Genomic DNA, 20310 nt, shown 5'->3' with positions numbered 1-20310 from the left:
GAAGAGACACCTGTAACAATTGCCAGAATTTCTTATTATTAACTTACTGCTTTAACTCAGAATGTGTCAATGGTTGGATTTCATGGCAGGTGTGTTGAAATCTGGGTTATGCAAAAGCCTGGTTCCTTCTGGAGGCCTGGCACGTATCTTGGGGAAGCCAAAGTACAGAACTCCATGGCTATAAAGTGCATGGCCTTACCAAGAAATCCTTCCAGACAACAGGACCGTACTCATCCTTCCCATACATTCCACTACAGGAGAAAAGGTTGCTGAGCTTGATTTTTGGACTTGGTTCCCTTCTATTAAGAGAAATTTCAAGCAATCTTACCATGCACACCTTGGTAAATGCCTCTAAGGATCAGAATCAAAGGGAAGAACCTTTCTCATTTTCTCTGCTGACCTCTGGTTATACATACTTTTAGGGCAAGTTATAAAACAGCTTAACAAGAGCTTCAGTGAGTTGCACAATGGGAGAGGACAAAGAAAAGCAACCTGGATTAGCTGAATATTACAAAACAATATATCCAGGTAGTGAAGGGCCACAGCTCAAACACTTTGTGACAAACTCACCAAAGGGGACCCTGCACCCCTGAGGCAGAGCTGCACCTATTCATCTGGAGCCTTCCCCTTCCCAAGGAATCTTTTCCTGAGGTTTCAGACTCTGCTGCATCCTGATAGTTTTGTTGTGGCTACTTAATAGTTGGTGTTTTTCCTTGTAGAACACACCAAGGCTGACACTGACCATGCAAGGGGTGGTATGGCCACATATCTATGATGATACTTCCCACAGACAACCTCGAGCATCAAGAATGGTCAAGATGCTTGTTAATAACTCATGTTCTTGATATAAAATTTGGCCAAATCCTTTGGTTTTCATTTGGCAGGAAAAACCACTTATTTCCGAAACAGCTTTTCAGAAACCAAAAGCAGAAAGCAAGGAGGATTTGTAGCTATTCAAACCCATGGAAGACCTCCAGCTTTGGCACTAGAAGCTCCTATTTCTTCATTTCAATACCCCAAATGAACCATTGTTTAACATGCCCAGGGAAAAACGACACTGAGGAACAGAGCTGAGAATCCAGGCATCCAGTCTCCATGTGGCTCTGCCTTCCCTCCTCTCTTCTGCTGCATGACCTTGAATTTGATTAGGATTCACCTTGTGCAACTTCAGTTGCCCACATCCTTAATCATCCTTCCCATTCATGGAGAGATTCTGACCACTGAATCACCTGGGAAATTATTCCCTCTGCACTAAGGAGGATCCTTAAGGAGCCACCAACCCCAAGACTGCCAGATGTGCTCTCTGCTGGGGCCTATTCTAGCTCTTCAGACTCTCAAGCTCTGGCCAAAGGGGATTTTGAGACTCTGACCATGGAGCAGCTTCTCACCTGAAAGCAAAGATGAGTAACCAGGGCCATTGTGAGATGCCCAGATTTTTAGCTCTCCATGAACCAGCCAGGCCTCCGTATGGCATGTTCCCCAAGGATCTGTCAGAACTTTGCAGCCAAGATGAAGAAGTCACCCTGGCTGGCATGCCTCAAAGCAAATGCTACTTGACTTCAGCTGGAACATTGAGAATTGTAATGGTCCCACTGAACATTTCCATTTCAGCAAATGGACATTCCAACAAAACATGCCCAGACAGCTCCATGCTGCAAATATCTGTGCTTTCATGGGCAAAGATTGCTTCAGCATTTTCATGTGTTTCCCAGCATGTTTGATAGCCTACAGAGAGGACACCCATTCTGGCTGGCACCTGGAGGACCTGCTCAAAGAGCAGTTGCTCCAGAACAAACACCCAAACTTCCACCCAAAGCATCCTGAACTGATCCCTCCCAGTGGAAGAGCAACATTCTGGGCTGCTCTCGGGGCAAGTCTTATCACTGACCTGACCCACAGTCATGCAAAAACATGTTCCTTTGCTTTGATCTGGGTGAGCTGAAGAGTTTTTCTCAGGGAGCAAAATTCCCTTCAGTATAAGATTCAAGCCTGAATCAGTGGATATGTTCCTGAGAGCTGTCCCTAACGTGGTTATTTCTGAAGTGTCCAGTTGCAGCTGATATTCTGTTTTCTAAGTGTAAAGACATCTGTTAAAACAGGTAGTTGAGGTATATCTGTTGACAAATTTGTACATACACACAGACATGCATGGATACTCCCTCCCCCTCAAAACAGGCTCTGTTTTACAGCTCCTAACACCTGGAAATATTCAGATTCCCTTACAGTCTGAGGGCTGAGATGTCATTAAGCCTTGGCAGCAGATCTTCTGGTGTGTATGGTGTGCCTTTACACCTGGCATCGGAATCACACAGCACCGTCTGCAGGAACGGGAAGAAGCCTGCACTGGGAAGGTTTCGGGGTGCAAGGTAACCTGGAGGGAGAAAAAGAGAAAAAATGTCATTATGATGATGAGGACATGCACATTTTGGCCATATGTTTCTGTCAGGATGTGCTATTTTCCCTTCCTAAACAACAGGACACATTCTTAGCTTCACTGAGGCTCCTTCTACTGACTCCACCCTGGCAGTACCATCTGCCAAATCCCACTGCAAGCACCTCCTCAACACTGACAAAGTCATCACAGGCTATTTAATCATAGAATGGTTTGGCTTGGAAGAAACCTTGAAGGTTGTCCAGTTCCAATGTGCCTGCCATGGGCAGGGACACCCCACTAGACCCAGTTGCTCAGGGTCCCAGTTAATAGGAAGAAGAGACAAACTATTTGTTCATAGGATAGTCATGCTGTCAGTCCTGAAGCAACTGCACATTTCCCCCCTTCACTCCAAAATCCAACAACAGGAAAGAAATGACAAAAAAACCCTTAGACTAAGATATCCTAATTCTGCCTTTAAAAAAAAAATAAATAAATAAAGTGAAAGCAGGCACGTGGCCAGAGTAAGCACCCATGAGAACATGTTCTCCAAGACTTGTTGGATTGGTTTCTACACAATGCCACAATCTTTATTTTCAAGGCAGGCTGTTAAAACAGGGCTTTGTCTCAGCTTTTAGCACAGGAAGGGGCAATGGATCCAGGACCAACAAACATCCTTTGCCTTTTGAGCAGAGCTGCCCCGGGAAGCGGGAAGGCAGAGCAGCAATCCATCACCACCACCCCCCATGCGTCCTCCCAGCTCAGAGCAGCTCCAGCACCATCTGCCTGGTGACCTGGGATGCTGGCAGCCAGTGCTGAGGGATGAGATCTGTGTCCCTGCCTCCTGTTTCTCCAGACACAGAGTGGACCTGAGCAATGAGACACTCGAGTGTTTTATGTGCCACTTGCCCCGTGCTGCTTGCTGCCAGCCCGCAGAGTTCATGGCTGCTCTTCCTCTCAGAGACAAACGCTCTCATAAATCTCCAAACTCTTTTGCTGGATCACGGCAACATATTATTTAAAATAATCATTTGGAAAATTACCTGGCAAAGGACATTGCCATTATTTCTGCTATGGCAAGGAGCCAGATTTGCTGAAGGCCTGCGGGCAGGCTTGTGGTAATTGATTACCTTGCTCTCTAGTCTTCAAAGATGACCTGAGACTCTCACCCAGGCACAGCTTTATCTCTCACCCCCCCAACAAGGACACGGTACTACATTTGTACAACATTTATTCATTATAGCAGTGGTCAAACCCCAGATGCTCCCAGAGGGCTTGGCAGGGTGGGTGGATTCCACAGCTGTTGGTCTCCTTGATGGAGGCTGGATTTTCCTGAGCTTTCCTCAGCACAGCTGAGCACTGCACATTTGGGTCAGAACACAAGAGCTCATGGTTTAGCACAGGAGGTCCCATTGCTTTGGGCAAAACAGCAACCAGTACAGAGGCCCCTGAGACCTGCAGAGGTACAGGCACCAACTTTGATGGTGGTGTGATTCTCTTCTACACCTCAGTGGAGAATTAGGAGTACAAGAGAGCATTAAAGGACATGGATACCTGCCAGAGGAGAAGGCTCCCTGCTGTGGGAAGCTTCCCTGCATCCCTCAAGCCACCTCAGGAATTACACCCCTCCCTCCTTTGGGAGTTACACAGCTGGCTGAACCAGCTCCCAGCAACCTCAGAGTACCAAGGGCAGCAAAAGAGCTCCCTTATCCCTACAGGCAGAACTTCTGTGTTGGGGCCACAGGACCAAGCATCCATCACTCTAAAGGTGTTGTAGGGTAATTAATCTGCTGCCCATGAGGGAAACTTTAGAGCAGGGCACTTTAATCTGGAAGCATCCTTGTGTGAATATCCCTGCCGTGTCTGCTGTGTTTGCCCTTTGGGATCACCAATTACAACCCTGCACAGCGTTCTGCACACACGGGCACTTTCCTCTCATCTTCCTTGTCATCTCCCACACCCTCATTCCCATGCAGGGCATTGACTTGCACACCAATCCAAAAATGCACACCACAGACCTCACTGGATCGGTGTCCCTACCAAAATGAAGCTTCAAAGATGTGGGAAGCCATGAGGCCTGGGATGGAGGGCATAGCCACAATGATGTGTGGAGCTCCACCCTTCACTGCCCTCCACACCTACCAACAACCACACAGCCAGGAGCTAAGCTCATGTCTCTTAGTAGACCAGGAGCAGCTAAAGCTGTGTAACTCCTCAGCGTAAAGCTGAAAGGGGAACACAAGGACGGGTCTGCGGAGCACTGGTCTTCTTCAGAGACATGCCAGATGCTTACAGAGGTGATTAAGCAGAGATCCTGATGAATCCAGATCAGAGGAAGACTCTTCCTTGAGGTACTATAGCAATAGCAAATTCTAGAATTGGACTCAAAAGTGCCACACTTTGAACTAAGTGGGCAATTAAACCAAGAGCTGCTCTATCACAAGTGAAGTGCTCAGCGTCAGAACACAGTGATGGTATCGGTTCTTCCTCGTCTTTTGAAACAGCAGCCCCAAATATAAAGAGACAGGAATTCGTGACCTGAAGTTTGGAAGTGCTGCCACTCGTGGTGGTGGCACAATGCCTGTGAAGACATGCCTGTGAAGCCCATGAGGTTGAGGCACTTGGCGAGGCTCTGCCAGCTCTCAGCAGATGCTGAGCAGTTTGCTGGCAGCTGAATGCAGCCATGGGGCCTGATCCATCCCTGAGTCACTGCAGGCATGAACCAGTGTTACCCCATCATGCTCTTGGCACAGGAGAGGTGGCAATGCCAGGGAGGACTCTTCTGGAAGAGGCCTGGGCTCTGACAGCAGTTAGAGAATTAAGGAAGTTTTTTGAGAAAGACTGTGATACATTAAAACCCAAAATGTCTCGGCCAGATTCCCACGTGGTGTAAGTTAGACCCACGCTGGTTCTCAGCCCTGCAAAGGAAGGAATTTACTGATGCCAAGGTGAGCCATGAGATTAATGCTCTCCCTGCTCCATGCTCCTGCCCTCCATCCCCCTGCTCATGGTGAGGAGACGTGACCCCACAGAGCCACACAGATGAATCCCCTGCTGGCCCTGTAACCACTGCATGGATGGCCAGGGAGGAGGCTGCTTCAGGAGATCTCCATACTGACCCGTCCCTGCCTTGGCTGAGGTTTATCCAGCACACCAGTGACATCAGTGCACAATGTAAGCAGCTACCAAATGTGACAGGAGAGTTGTACCCGCTCTGCAGGTACAAATTTTACAGGACAGTCTTTCCAAAGTGACAGTTTCCCAATCTGAAGTGTAACACCCTTACTAGAGACTTTTGCAGTGTTTCTACTGTTGGGAATCCCTTTGTTTTCCACAGGCAGCTCCTTCTCCCACTCAAACCTATGGCAATGCCATATCCAAGCCCCAACTTTATGATCCCACATCACGCAATAGAGCAGATCCACAACACATGACAAAATTCTTTTTTCAATCTCCCCACTGCCTTTGGCTTTAAACCTCCTAATTTGCTAAAACTACAATTTCCCTTGAAGGGTCCCACTACCAGTGCCCATGAGTCAAGGGGGAGAGATCACTGCACCCACTGCTGCCACGTGTCTGAGCTGAGAGAGCACCCTCTCATATTTCTGGCCAAATTGACACCGCTGCAACCAAAATCCAAGCCTCGATCTGTATCCTGTTAGCAAAGACTGACTTTGGGTCTGCCAGCAGCAGAATGCCAAGTGCAGAGGCCTTTACTGTGTCTTCTGACAGAGTTTTGATTTCCTATCCCCACTGAGAGAAGGGCTCAGAAACTGAAGGGAAGAGGCACCCCAAAGGGCAGAGGAGGCCAAGGGCTCAGTGCTGCATGGGCTGGTTCTCCCTGTTCAGTAGCATCTAACCAGGCCAGCCACATCTCCAAGAGCTGGGAAGAAACAAGGCATGCAGAGCAGTAATAACAAACATAAGATACCAATTAATGCACACATGCCACTGGAAATTCTGGCTTTTCCCCATTTGCTCTCATTCAGAAGAAAAAAAAAGAAAATTAATTTCTCCTATTTTTCTGAATGTTGTAAATTCCAGCACACTTCCCTTCAACACAAGCAAAGCATTTTGTTTTCTTCAGGTAAAGGTGCTTGGTATAATACCAATGAGAAATGTCAGGGTGGTTCTAAATGTCATACAAGAGGGATGAAAATGACTATTTCATATGGTCTATAAGATTAATTGAAATTGACCCAAATGTTTAAACCTAAATGGAGCATGTTTCACGTTGCCACATTGATTTTGCTGCTTCCACTGCACTGAGGTTTGTGGCATTTACATTATAGCTGAGTCCAGTCATCTGCTGATCCAGCCAGGAATTCAGCAGGTCAGAGGCACAGCAGCACGACCACAGCAGCCCCCAGCTGAGTTTTTCTGGTTTCTACCACCTCTAGTTTAGAGTCATACCACCACTACTTGGGCATGAAAAAATTTGCTTGCCTTCAACATTCACACACTCTGACACTACCTAAGTCCTATGCTCTAAGTCCTTCCAAATTCCTCCCATAGTTCATAAAAAATCCATACAAACCTCAACTCTGCCACTGGTGAATTGGAGGCACTAATGAGCCAATGGCTTCATTAGGAAGTATTGTGTTTAATTGGAAATGCATTCAATCATTGCCAAATCATACAAGGCAACATTGTAACTGGGACTTTTCAGCTAGAGAAAAGGTGGCCAAAAAGCGGTTTGATAAAGAAATAAATAAAGTAAGGACTCAGTGAGTAAAAGAGTGAAAAAATGATCACTCCTCACAAGACAGGGACAGCAAAGCACAATGAGATCAGGACATAACCAGCAAACAGGACCAAAACCACATTTTTGTAACAAATACCAAAATGTTGTAGAACTTACTGCCATGGGACAAAGCAGACATTGATTTCAAAAGAATTAGACAATTCACAAAAACAGATTTGTCAGTAGCTACTAAAATGATCACATGGATCAAACCCCTTCAGCTTCTGGCTGAAGAAATCTTAAACCTTTCAGGATTTTTGCAGTGGAGGGAACACTCTGTGCTGTGTTCCTACACACTCTCTTAAAATCACTCCTGAGTAGTGGGGATCTACCCCAGAGCAGCAAAAGAGCCCAAACTGTTTATCAGCTGTGATCCATATTTATCTCAAGAGTCACAAAAACTTCTAGTGAGAATATTTCCTGCTCTGGTCACCTCCTCCCAACTTTCTATGCCAAATGTTTGGCTGTGTTTGTGTACACATAACCTTCTGGGTTCCCTTCTAGTCTTTCTCATGGCCACACAGCATCACTTGAAATTTTAATTTCTGCTTTTTCTACAGCCAAAAAGACAAAAGTGCCTGTTTCATGACATGACAAAGATCCTGCTTCCCTCCAACCACATGCAACTGTCCATTTCCAACTTTGTTCACATCTATTTATCAGTAACAACTTAAGCTGCCTATGTTTTTTTGTACAAAGCTTTATGCTAATGCTAGGACTTTGAATTTCTCTCCAAAAACAAAAGCAAATTATCAAATCTATGGGATGAGATTAATTTTTAAGCAGGGCACTTTTTATACATGAATATCCAGCTGGCTTATGACTTACCTATTAAAAGAGAATATTTAATTGCCCTGGCACTTCTATTGCTGTGACATTTCAGTGCAATTTTTTTTCTAACATCTAATCTGACCCTCCCCTGGCATAATTTGAGGCTGTTTCCTCTCATCTTTTCACTTGAGACATGGCAGAACAGACTGATCCCCACCTCACTACAGCCTCCTTTTGCATCTCCTGATTTTTGAAATGAAAGCACAGCAGGACCCCAGATAAATCCATCCAAACCCCCCGGACAGCCAGTGTGGCTGGGTGAGATTTAAAACCTTGCATTTTTTTATCTTTACAGCAACAGGATCCTTGTTTTCTCATGATGTCCTCAGCTGCCTGCCTAGGACACTGCAGTCAAAGCAGCAGACAACTCACAGCCAGACTCCTCCCTCCCTCTGTGGCCTCCACGGAAGAAGCATTTCATTTTGTTGCCCAATTTTTCCCTCAAGCACTTCAGGCTCTGCAATATGACCAGCCCAGAGCAGACAGAATCCACTTCCATGCTTATTAAGACTGGGCAAGCTGGTTTTGCTCGCCCACAGACCTTCCACTTCCACCTCCTTATTTAATAAATTAAAAATCAGCACTGTGATCACATTGGGTTCGTGGACTGATCAGGGAGAACAAAGAGCAGAAAGCATAAAAATCACAAAAGAGCCAAAGAGCAGCAGGTGTAAAGGGAGGAGAAAGAACCTCCAAACCAAAGACAGGAACAAAGGAGAGGAGGTGGAACCTGGAACCCTTCGAAGAGGAATTGCAAACTCAGGGCAAGGTGGGGAAAAGACAGAGCTGCTGCCTGCACCACAGGGCAGAGCTGAGGAGGTTGACAGTGCTTAGGAAGGGATGCTCCACTGCCTGCTCCACAAACACACCAGGAGAAAGCAGTAACTGCACACAAGCCCTTTTCCTAGAGGGATCTTTTAAAGCAATATTTAATGCAGACAAGGCTAACCTGGTCTTGTAACGCAGCCAGGTTGATCTTGTCTGTATGAGCAGCAGGGAACTACCTAAACAGGACCTAAGAAGAGAGTCAGGACATTTCCCAGCAAGAAACTGGAACCTAAAAGCTTCAATCCGTATCTAGACTCTTGTAAAAACACCTGCACAAAAACTGTGTTTACCCAACCCATATCTTTCAATGCTGAGTGCCTCCAGAGCCCAGGTTTAGATTCTTTAAACAAAAGTGACCTCCTTTCCAGAAACACAGGCATCAACAACTGCTAATTTCAGTCTAAGCCAAGCTGCTCAGCACCTTTGGAAAAATACCTCTGCCCTTTTAGATCCCAGCACCTGGACTGAGATGTTTCAGGAAGCAATTAGAATTAAGTGACTGCCCCAAGGCCCTGCTTCAGTGGGGAAGGAAAAATCACAGTGGTAAGTCAGGAGTTCCCAGCTCCAACTCTGAACATCCTTCAGTCACACCCCAGAAGGCAGAAGAGTCTGCAGAAAGAAAGGGAAGTGTGGAGATTTATGACAAGGGAGGCATTACAAGCATCACAGTGCTCTCTTTAAGCAATTGATGTGCAAGCCAAGGGAAAGACATGGAACTCTGTGGCTGGAGATCAGTGTAAGGAGATCAGTGTATATGTCTATTCAGCAAATGTGGGGTTAATTAATATAACCCATACCCCCTTCAACTCTGGTTTAATGAAACAGAGGGTTATATGGCAGTCTGCTCTCTAGCACAACAGAATGAAACAAAACATTCACACCGAAGCCAGAGACTTGGTGAGGCATTTCCCTAATCACTGCAGACAGGCACAGGCAAAAATCTGATGTGCAGAAGGGGGGAAGCCTGACAGAAAAGAAGGGGAGGAAAATGAAGCAGTGTAAAGGAACACAAGGAGTGGGGCTGCTCCACCACAGGCAAGTGGTGAAGGAGAGCCTGAAGTCTGATGTGTGCTTGTCTGTGTGCAGAATAGGCTGAACCCTGGGGGTGGATTATGACTTGCATAAATATCCATGACTTATCCAAATGAATGGAGTGGCCTGTGCAGCTGAGCCATCATCCCAACTCCCTGTAATTAGCATGGGAACCTATTAATTTTTCCACATTACTGGGAAAAGAGATGAATACAGGTGCCTCCAACTAAGAGGCAAACTCCTATAAAGTACAGCATATTTTCAGAGTTTTCTCACCTCCAGGTGAGATACCTTCTAAGGCATTGAAGATCTCTGCTCTGGGGCCTGTACTGACTTTTCCAGCCAGTTCTGGAGCTGTTCAAATCCTAGCTACAGCAAGATTGAATGGGATGAAGCTCAGAGCCTATCCTGGGCCTTCCTTTTCCCAGGAGCACTGGAGCCAAGAATGAGAGCAGAGTATCTGTTCCTACACAGTGCTGTGCCACACAGCTCTGGCTCTAAGCTAGACCCAAACAGCTGTGCTGGTACTGACCAGCAGACCACTGACCAATTCTGATGATATTCCCCCAGAACACTGGCTGCAAAGAGCAGCCTGGTGGAGGACTCTGCTGCTGAGTCTCTCTCTGACAAACATCTCTGAGTGAATGCAATGTACCCTTGCAGGCATCTCCACAACGCTGGGGAAATCTAGGGGGAATTCTGGGCAGAGGTGGAGGGTAGAAAGTGCTTCACTGGGAAAAGTTCTACCAACGAATTCCCTGGCAGAATTTGGTGGATTTAAGAGCAGACCCAAGAGCACAGCTACTTTCCATGAAGAAGAACTGTCTGTGAATGAGGCACGGGTTTCACAGCCCAGCTGTCCCTGGGCACGTAGGAGCAGACCCGGGGTCTAACAGGGGTGAGGTTTGTCCCACATCCTCCCCACAGCCCCAGCTGAGCAGGGTTCTGAGCGAGTGGAGGGGTAACCACACCCAAGACAGCTCCTACCGGGAATACTGATGAGGTTCAACTGACAGCAGGGGAGAGGAGGCCAGCAAGAAAGGAAGAAATCGGGCGGGGAGGGTGTGACAGGGTGTGACAGCTCGTTAAAGCAAGGAGCGTAATTGGGCTCCTCTGCAGACTGAGTGGGCTGAGCCCTGAGGGACAGATTGTATCTCCTACACAACTCCCATACCTTCCTAAAACCTGTAGGATGGAAAGGGACTTGTGTCCCTGCTCCAGAAAACAGGTGATACAGGCACAAAAGTCTGGATGATACCATCAAACCCAGTGGCTTTCACCTGCAGGCTTCCAGTCCAGAATTTCCTATTCCACACATACACATCCCAACGTCTCCTAGCAAAGACAAAGGCTGAAATAAAAAGGTCAAAAGTCACAACTGCAATGTGAATAGTAAGTTGAATGGGGATTTTGTTTGTAAGACTCTGGGATCATCACAGAAACTGGATATGCAGACAGTGAAATCTCTTTTTCATTTCTCCTGACAACAGTCTCTGCTGACCTGGAAACACACCATCAAACAGAATCCCTGAATAAAGAAGAGAGATAGGGGGGTTTTTTACCTCCTAGATACAAGATGCTTTAGTTGTGAAGAAAATTATTTATCAGACTTCAGCTCCTTGTTTTCCTCAGTTCTTAGTTCTCCTATGAGCATCTCTTGAGTGGTGACATTTATTTGGCATGTCATTTCCCTCTGAAGCTCAGCCTGGCACAAGCTCCCTTTGCATTAAGTGCTACACAATATAATTCAGCACAAGCAACTTGCTCCTGCAGGAAACCCTTGCCATTTTTTCACCCTTGACTGGTATTTGCCAGGTAATTTCTCTACAGAATCCTCCATCTATTCAATGTGTATTAGCTGCCCTTCAGAAGAAATTACTGTCTCGAAGTTGAGCTGTTTTAATTGAAAAAAAAATAATAGATTTCATGATATTTCTGTGGCCCTGAATACACAAGATAAGCTTGCAGAGTGGGATTTTCTGTGGGGTTATCGCTAAGGCTCCAAACCTCAGCATCTGAGTAGCTTATTCCATCTCTGTGCCACTGATTCTGTGCTTCCTGACTTTTGTCTACCTGCAATAATCTCTTGACAGCAGAATTGGAAACAGGTTCTTGTCACTACTTAATGATTCTGTCTTAAGGAAGGCACTGGAACTCAGCATAAGGTGAATTTTATTAATAAAATGAATAAAATCCCCTCCTGTAATAGTAGTTTTTCTAGATGTGTCCACCCCCGCCTGCTTTTCTATCAGAAAGGAAAGTTCCCAAGTGATTAACCTTTTGCTTTTCAAGCAAAAAGTTTGATACATTTTTTCCAGTTGTCAAAAAAAAAAAAATTGTCAAGCAACTGTTCTTATTTAACTATAATAGCAGCAGAAACTGGCTGTTTGATGCTCTGGTTAGCATCCTTCTCTATTCCTTTGGGATTCTTAGATGGTCTCTGAACATCTGCATCACAACAATACACCAAAACCATTATTTTCCAGCAAAAAACCTCTCTTGCAATAGAGAGTTCCTGTCATCCACTTCTAAGAGAGACAGACACCTACTCACATACTTACTGAGACTTGTACTAAAATAAAATTAATCTACAGAAGGAAAGGGAACTCATCCAAAGATACTGACCAGCTTTCCCCTTTCCTGCAAAACACAACTGATGGTGCTACTTGCAGTTCATAAGATTATTCCTGTTAATTCATTAAGGCAGAGATGTGATCATCCAGAGCAAAAATGCTCCAGATAAATATAGGTTCAAACAAATAACCCTGTCAAATAAAAGAATAAATATTTCCCCATCCAAATGGCTCCCTTGACATTCAACTTATCTGATTTATTGGGGACAGGAAGTACAACTGGTGGAGCAGCGTGGGAGGTCTGCCATTTCCACACTTGGCAAAATCTGGGGTTTTCACAAAGTACAACGTGTCCTGTCTTGCTTGCTCCAACTGGCTCAAGGAAATTTGGGAGAACTTGGAATCTATAACATGCCTAAAGAGGCCTTTTGCTGACAGCAGATAGGCTTGGGGTTAAAAAACTATCCCAACACATCAAGAATGTCCTTTCCCATTAAAGAATTCCTATGATACTTTCAGGAAGAACTTGCTCTGGCTCTCTATCCCTGCCTACGGAAGGAGGTGCACAATGCTGCAGGGGGATTAGGCTGTAAACTCTCTGCAACAAGGACTATCCTAATTTCATGTCTGACACTTGCCACAGTGCGGTCCTTTCTCACACCTCACAGAGGAACGAGGAGTTTCTAACCAGAAAATCACACCTGTCACTCACCAGGGTGAACATTCCCAGTGTTCAGAGGCAGATCCCTCCCAACCACATCTCACACAGGGATAGCTACAAATATTGTCTCCTCTGCTGCCAGGCACTGTCTCCTCTCCTCCTGCATCACTCTCCCAGCCCCAAGTACAAACCCCCAGCCTTGCCCATGCCAGGCATTTGCTCCTGCAGGCCCATGACAGCCCCATGTGGGTCATCCATGGTGGTGTCTCTGCTATCAACCAGGTGTTGAAAATCTTTAAGGTCCCTTCCAAGCCAAACCATTCTATGGCTCTGTCATTTGAATCAACTCAAAACTAACACCGTGAAGGATAAAAAAGAGCTCCTAACTGGATGAGCTCCTTGCTCTGCTTTACTCTATAACTTCATGGACAAATGTGCTCAGGGCTGGGACATGCTTCTGATGGTGGTTAGGACTCACTGATCAGCAGAGGTGCTTTAGAGCAGACCCAAGTGCATCCCTGCTCTGAGATGGACACTTCCTGACCCAAGGAGCAAGGCTTGCAAGTGAGAACCAGCTTGTGCAACCCTTCACCCATTTGACCCCCAACAACTATGACCCACCCAAGGAGCTGCTATTTTTATTACAAGGGGCTCAAATGCACCATCAGGTCCCACAAGCCAAGCAAGTTATCACTCTTCAACTGAGCCTTAGCAGCAAGAAACTTCGATGTGCACATTTTGCCTGTGGCATGCACAAGGTAAAACCTTTCATGTTGACCAATCTCATGTTTGCCACCTCACCTGCATAATCACACTTGCAGCCTCTGCCCTCATTCATTTTACTGAGTAAGCCCTCCCCCAGCTGCCCTCTTCTCCTCTTCTCAGTTTATCCTGGAAATTTATATTGTTGTCTACAGAGCAGTACCTGAATAAATCTTGATGAGACAGTTCTTTAAGGTTGCTTTTTAATTATAAGCTAATTTGGAAAAAAAAACCAAACAAAAAAAAAAAAAAAAAAAAAAAAAACCCAAAAAAAACACCACAAAATCATGAGCAAAAACAACCTCAGAGGAGCACACACATTTTATTTACAGCATGATGCATCCCAGGAAACCTAAACTGAAACTACATGGAGCCAAATTTGTAAAAGTAACAAAAACCATCAAATGAACACATCAGTCACTGAAATGAGAACTAAACCCCACAGACATAAAAACAAACCAGTTACTTACAGTTTTGCTGCGGTTCTGGAGGGAATTTGAGACGGATAATGGCCAAGATTATGAAAACAACCACAGGCCAGGAAATTAAAACAAATGACCATACCTATAAAACAGCAATGAAAATATATTGGTTACGTTTGTCGCATTGATGTTACCCAGAGCCTGTCTGGAATGTACAAGCAGGGCCCTAAGTGAGTTATGAGGTGCACCATAAATCACACCTGTCTTGGCATGCATACAATTAAAATCCAAGCATTATCTATTCAGGAAGAAAAACTACCGAAGATTTTGAGAGCAAATAACAAGGCTGAAAGCAGCACAAGGTTTCAGTTTGGCTGATAATTATGGGGGACTGTGTTTACCCAGCTTTGAGACACTGCTATGTCACAGTAAAGGCATGCTGGGAAGCACCAACCAAAAGATAAAGCAGCTGCAGTGTGAAAGCTTGGTTTCACTTTCAGTGAAATTATGGATAAATAGGACTTCAATTGACCTACACCCCAAAACTAAAGTCTTTGACAAGCCTACAGCAGTTTTCCCAAAAAAATTGAGCTGTTTTTCACAACCAGTGGATCTTCATGGTAGAGCTGGAAGGAAAGATTTTCACAGTGGTCATTCACAAGATGTGGAGCTCAAGCACAGTAGAGGAAGGGGTTTATGGAGTTGTGCAACCAGCCTACAGAACACACATCTGATCACCCATCATCAAGAAAATCCCCTTATAAGAACTTTTGACCCCAGCAGCCCAAATCCCTGGCACCTTTCCATCTCCAGACTATAGCAGTCCATACAGATGGGCTGAGATGATTCCCAGCATGGTTTTGGTTAAAGGGACCTTAAAGCTGATACAGTCCCACCTGCTGCCATGGGCAGGAACACCTTCCACTCTGCCAGGGTGCCCCAAACCCATCCAGCCTGGCATTGGACACTGCCATCGATGGGGCAGCCACAGCTTCTCTGGGCAATCTGTGCCAAGGCCTCCCCACCCTCACAGGGAGGAATTTCTTCCATATATCCAACTTAAGGTGGAAGAGAAATAATGTAATATTGCCCTAATGTGTTGAAAAATACATGAACATGTATAGAACTCTTGTCTCTATGAGGGTTGCCCCTTTCAATGGACAAGAATTAAGAAAACACTAGAATTAATCATCTAGTATAGTAAACCAATTTAGGGAGGATGCCCAAAATCTTAAAATACAAACCTTGGAGTTTTGTGAGCTAGAAAATTGTAATTTTTCAAATAATCCCTTGCTTTTACACTATCTGGCAAGCTGGCTGCCATGCTTACTAGATTAGGAGTTTTCCATCCATTAGTAGTTAAACTGAAACTTCTCTGTGCTACAAAATTGCTGTTCTATCTTCAAGTCCATTTTTTGGAACTGCAAAGATGTCTTTCTTCTTTTTTCATCGTTGTGTTGCTATTTTTTTTTCAGATCAGCAGATATTACAGAAAGCTGTTTTTACAAAGTAATTCCAAGCCCATAACCGTGTTTTCATTTCCTGTAACACTCAGTGGAACATAAAGCCAAACAGACAGACAAACAAATCCTGGAGAGCAATTCAGCTTAAAGATAGTTGTTCTACAGCAACTCCATCCCTATCATCCCTGATGAGGTGACTCAGGCTTGAAAGTAGGAGCAAATTCATGCCCCAAAATAGGTGACAGACATCAAACCACAAGGCACCTCCCCCCACACCCCTTCAGAGGGTGCTCCTATAATTTTAGCATTCAGCCACATTTAGCTTAGACAGGCCAGACCCTTCCTGCTTTTTATGTATACACTGCCAACCTGTAACAAGATCCATCACTGACACTGACATATTTTAGTAATTTTTTATATCAGATGCTTTCCCTATAATCAGTCCCCAAATGTGCAGTTTAACTGTGATTAATTCTCATGCAAATGGTATTATTAATGTGTCCTCCTTGTTTAGCACCACACAGGCTAAAGTAAAATTATGGGGTAACAGCACAGAAACTGATATTAGTCAGAGGCTGCCTAAAGGAAGGGCCGGACATCTGTCACATTCCTGGGACAACAAATGAATACTGATTGCTCCTACTCAGGAAAATCGTTGTCCCTCCCCATTTTGAGCTTACAATGATGATTATACTCCCCACTTTCCAGACATGTCTTCTCTCAGTATCTCTGTCCTGTGACTTAATTGGATTTAATAGTAGCTGGGCACATCAGTTGCAACATCACAGCATTCCCACTGTCCCAGGCATTTCTAATAAACAAAAACAAGACAACCACCCTAGCCAAACTGTTTGCAGGTGGAACATGTTGACTCGAATGGAACAACAACCAACCTCAATCTGGCTCTTGGGACATTAAGAACTGTGATGTAGGTTGCATAATCTCTTAGTTGCTGGATTATTTCACTGCTAAAAGTTGATTTAATCTCTCAGATCTTACTTAGGATCTCTGGGTGAGTGCACATTTTCTCTCCCCTTCCTGCCTCTGTTTAAATAATGTTTAAATTATTTTAAAACATTATTAAATAATGTTTAAATAATGAAGTGCAACATGCAAGAGGTACCAATATCTCCAGTTACCTTTGACACTCAGGCCCAACTTTGCTCCCAAAAAGATTTGAGTTTACCTGCTCACACCCTCCTCAGCCTGAGCAAGCTCCCTAATTTGGAGCAAGAAAGGAAAATTAAGGAGGGTTGCAAGGCATGCCTGCCATAAAATAGTCAGCAGTGGCCAGATTTTTATTTTAATTGGCATTTCAGTTCTACAGAGTTGATATTTCAACTCTACAGGAAACCAGAATTACAGCAAGTCAGACTGTGGTCAGAAGCACAGGTAGGGCTTAGGTGGCATTTACTCAGGGTACACAAGACCTAAAAGGGACCCAAGCTTTCTGCTTTTAACGAGGCTATTACAATTTCTCTCAAGAAATTAGAGGTAATTTATTGGGATTCTTCTGCATCTCAGGAAAAGTGTATTTTGCAGCAGTGAAGAACACTCTGAGGCACACAGCATATCCAAGGAGTCAGAGGCACTCAGCATCTCTCTGAATCAGGCTCCACAACCAGGAGATAGGGCAGGGTAAGCTGGAACAGACCTTGCAGAAGCACACAGTCATACAAGGCCTTTCACTTCACCCTCACATCACACCCTCCATGGGCATCTCTCTTTGGTCAGCACTTCCGTGCCTGCCAAGGTTTCCATTCCACCAGGCAAGTTTAAACCCCACCACGTTTGGGTTACTGGAGCACAAGTTATGGTGCAGCTCCCTGAACTGCCCAGGCTTCTGCTGAAAATACCACACACAGCTGTACCAACACTGGACTGGGACAAAACTGGCCAAGCAATGCCATCCAAAGGAACATTTGCTCCCTGATGCTGCTGCAGCTCAGATCCCTCTCTGGACACTTCTGGCAATGGTTTATCTTTTGGACAGAAAGATCATTGGGGTGTTTGATTTGCAGCACACCGGACTGCACTGGAAATCTGTCCTACCTGCATCTCTCAGAGCTACATTTTTGTTATCCATCCTTTACAAATGGCTCTGTGTAAGGGCAGTCCCTTCACCCCTAAATCCCAGGGGCTCCTCAGAGGCTGTGTACCAGGCACAGGGTCTGCTCACATGGCAGCAGGCACAGCACAGCAGCCCTAACTCAGGTCTGCCCACGAGTCTGTGCATGGTTTTGTTTGTACAGACATTGTCCCGAGGGAACAAGAGAGGCATCCCTGGTACTCAGTCTGCACTCCTGAGCTTCACACAAGACCCACCTTCACTTCTGTGCCATTCCCTTCCTTCCTTCCTTCCTTCCTTCTGCTTCTACCACCACCCTCCCATTCTAACAGCACAACCTTCCTCTCTGCAGTGCCCCCTTCGCTCCTCAGCTCCTGGTGTTTCCAGGTTCCCCCTCCTGCACTCCTCTGTTCCCACACTCACCAGCTGCCTCTTGACACTCAGCCAGTTCTTCCAGAGCAGGATCCTGAGGTGCTGGGAGAGCGCAGCCATCCTTGACTCACCCGACCGAAAGCGAGGGGGCTGCGTGTTCCTACTCCCCGTGCTTAGGAGGCAAAAGTGGAGGCTCTAACCCAAAAGGGCATCCAGTGTCCAAAATCCAGGCCTCTGCCTCTTCCCCACAGCATAGCTCTGAAGCAGCTACTCCATCCACTTGTGGCTGCTGTACTCCCAGGAACTGTGGCTCTTGTCCTCACAGCAATAGCTCCTAGCAAATTCAACAGGTTCTTCCTCTCCGGGCGGGCGGGCAGATGCAGCAGCCTGCCTCCACTTGTGTTAATTACAATATCCAGCCTCTCCTGGATGCTCCCTGTCCAAGCCCTCACCGATAAAAAGGATAGCATTCCAAAAAGATGCTTCTGCTTAAACAAAAGGTGATGCATGCCTCCTCCTCCCCATGATGAAACTCCCTGTCTGCCCACACACCACTTCTGCTGGAGAGGTGTCATCAGCAGCAGAGTTAGGCCACTTGCCAGGCCAGTCTGACTTCCCTGAGTTCACAGGGAATGCCTGGGAAGAAGGCATCCACAGCCACAGCATGCATCTCAGGGACTGATGTAACTGCTTGGCTTCCTGCATCTTCCCTTTCCTCCAGGAAATCAAGTCCTGGGGTTCTCACTGACTGGTTTCCATGAAATGTACCAACTCCCCTGAGAATGGGTCAGACACTTCAGAGCACTAGTGTGGCTTGAATACTCATTATTCAACTAATCATTGAATTTCCCAAGCTAGTGGTACCTAAAAAGAACAGCCAAAGATAAGAGGAAAGAGAAGAGGCAGCAGTGACAGCACAGGGAACTGTTCATTGCACAAAAAAAAACCAGCATAAATCTGAAATATGGATTTGTCTGATGGGCTCTGGTCAGCTGGAAGAGCTCTGGTCCCCTTCAGGTGTCTGCTAACACCGAGACCATCCTTGAAGCACCTGGTAAGCAATGGAAAACATCACTGTTCTCAGTATATTCCACAAAAGACATCCAAAAACATTCCTGTACATGGCATTTCTTTCAGCCACAAACTAACTTCAGGCCTCAAAAATGAAAACCATCTTGAAAGAGTCCTTGCCAAACTCCACCCAGGGTCCAGAGTGGAGGTGGCAGCAGAGGAGTTTTGATCCAAGGGTTGCTGAAAGCACCGACAGGAAGAGAGGAGAGGAAGAAAGAGATGTGGTACTTGATGAAGGGAAACAGCTTCTCTAGATTGGTGAGGAAGCACTGCAAAGGTGGGAATGGCAACAAATCCAGAACAGTCCCTGCCCCACATACCTTCAGCCTAAACAGATTGGACATTCCAACAGTGGGAGTGAAGCTGGAGCTAAAATTAACCTAAAAGGCTTCCCTGGTATAGTTTTAAAAGCAATGGGAAGAAACCTAAGTGTCTAAACTTCCAGCTCTACATTCTCTTTTTTTTTTTTTTTTCTCTACTAAATATCCTTAGGAGGGAGAGGGATCTCATTTGAGTCTGGGAGTTGAGAACAAGCACTGCTCCTTGGTACCCTTCTAGTTCAGCTCCACATAGGAGGCACGGCCAGATTCACTGCATTTGGTCCAAACATGATTTGTAAACTGCATTCACTTCCTCTCTGGGGCTGAAAAAAGAAATCCAAATATAGATAATTCTGCTCTGAGGGGGTAAGAGAGAAGAAATGTATAATTTCACCATTCACTGCCTTGCCAAGGTCTTCTAAGGCAAGTGTCTGATTGCTTCTTTTTGGTATTCAGTCAAACAACTGTTTCAAAAGAGCACTATGATTTGGATAATAATTTTCTCAAGCAAATGCACATCCTTACTTCCTTTGTGATTTGAGTCAACAAACATTCCCCTTGGGAAGTACCCAAAGGATAATTTGTTCGAGATCATCACTGTAAAATCAGAATAACTCAAAGTCAGTTGGCTCTCAGAGCACCTGCATTCAACTCCCCAAACACCACAACATTCCTGTTCCAGAAGACAGATGAGGACTTTATTAAACCATTATACTCTTCTGCTTTTTAATTCCTGTACTTAATAATTCCTGCAGATGGCACAGGAGGCTGTGGACAAAGTGACCAGAGCAG

At 45.4% G+C, this 20310-nt stretch overlaps 1 protein-coding gene across 1 annotated transcript in view; it reads right to left on the bottom strand.

The window, feature by feature from the left end:
• The window catches only part of ABCA12 (ATP binding cassette subfamily A member 12), a 79891-nt gene extending 61579 nt beyond the window's left edge, over window positions 1-18312 (bottom strand). Inside the window, exons 1-3 of the mRNA XM_053947904.1 lie at window positions 18179-18312; window positions 14273-14366; window positions 2224-2371 (exon numbers count right to left, since the gene is read on the bottom strand). Of these exons, the coding sequence (XP_053803879.1) occupies window positions 2224-2371; window positions 14273-14366; window positions 18179-18247 (311 nt within the window). The 5' untranslated portion in view covers window positions 18248-18312. The remainder of the gene's footprint in view (window positions 1-2223; window positions 2372-14272; window positions 14367-18178) is intronic.
• Between the last annotated feature and the right edge of the window lie 1998 nt (window positions 18313-20310).

This window comes from Vidua chalybeata, chromosome 7 (genome assembly GCF_026979565.1).
Source record: "Vidua chalybeata isolate OUT-0048 chromosome 7, bVidCha1 merged haplotype, whole genome shotgun sequence".
Lineage (NCBI taxonomy): Eukaryota > Metazoa > Chordata > Aves > Passeriformes > Viduidae > Vidua > Vidua chalybeata.
The sequence above is the reverse complement of the archived record's forward strand: the minus strand, read 5'-3'. Positions and strand labels throughout refer to the sequence as shown.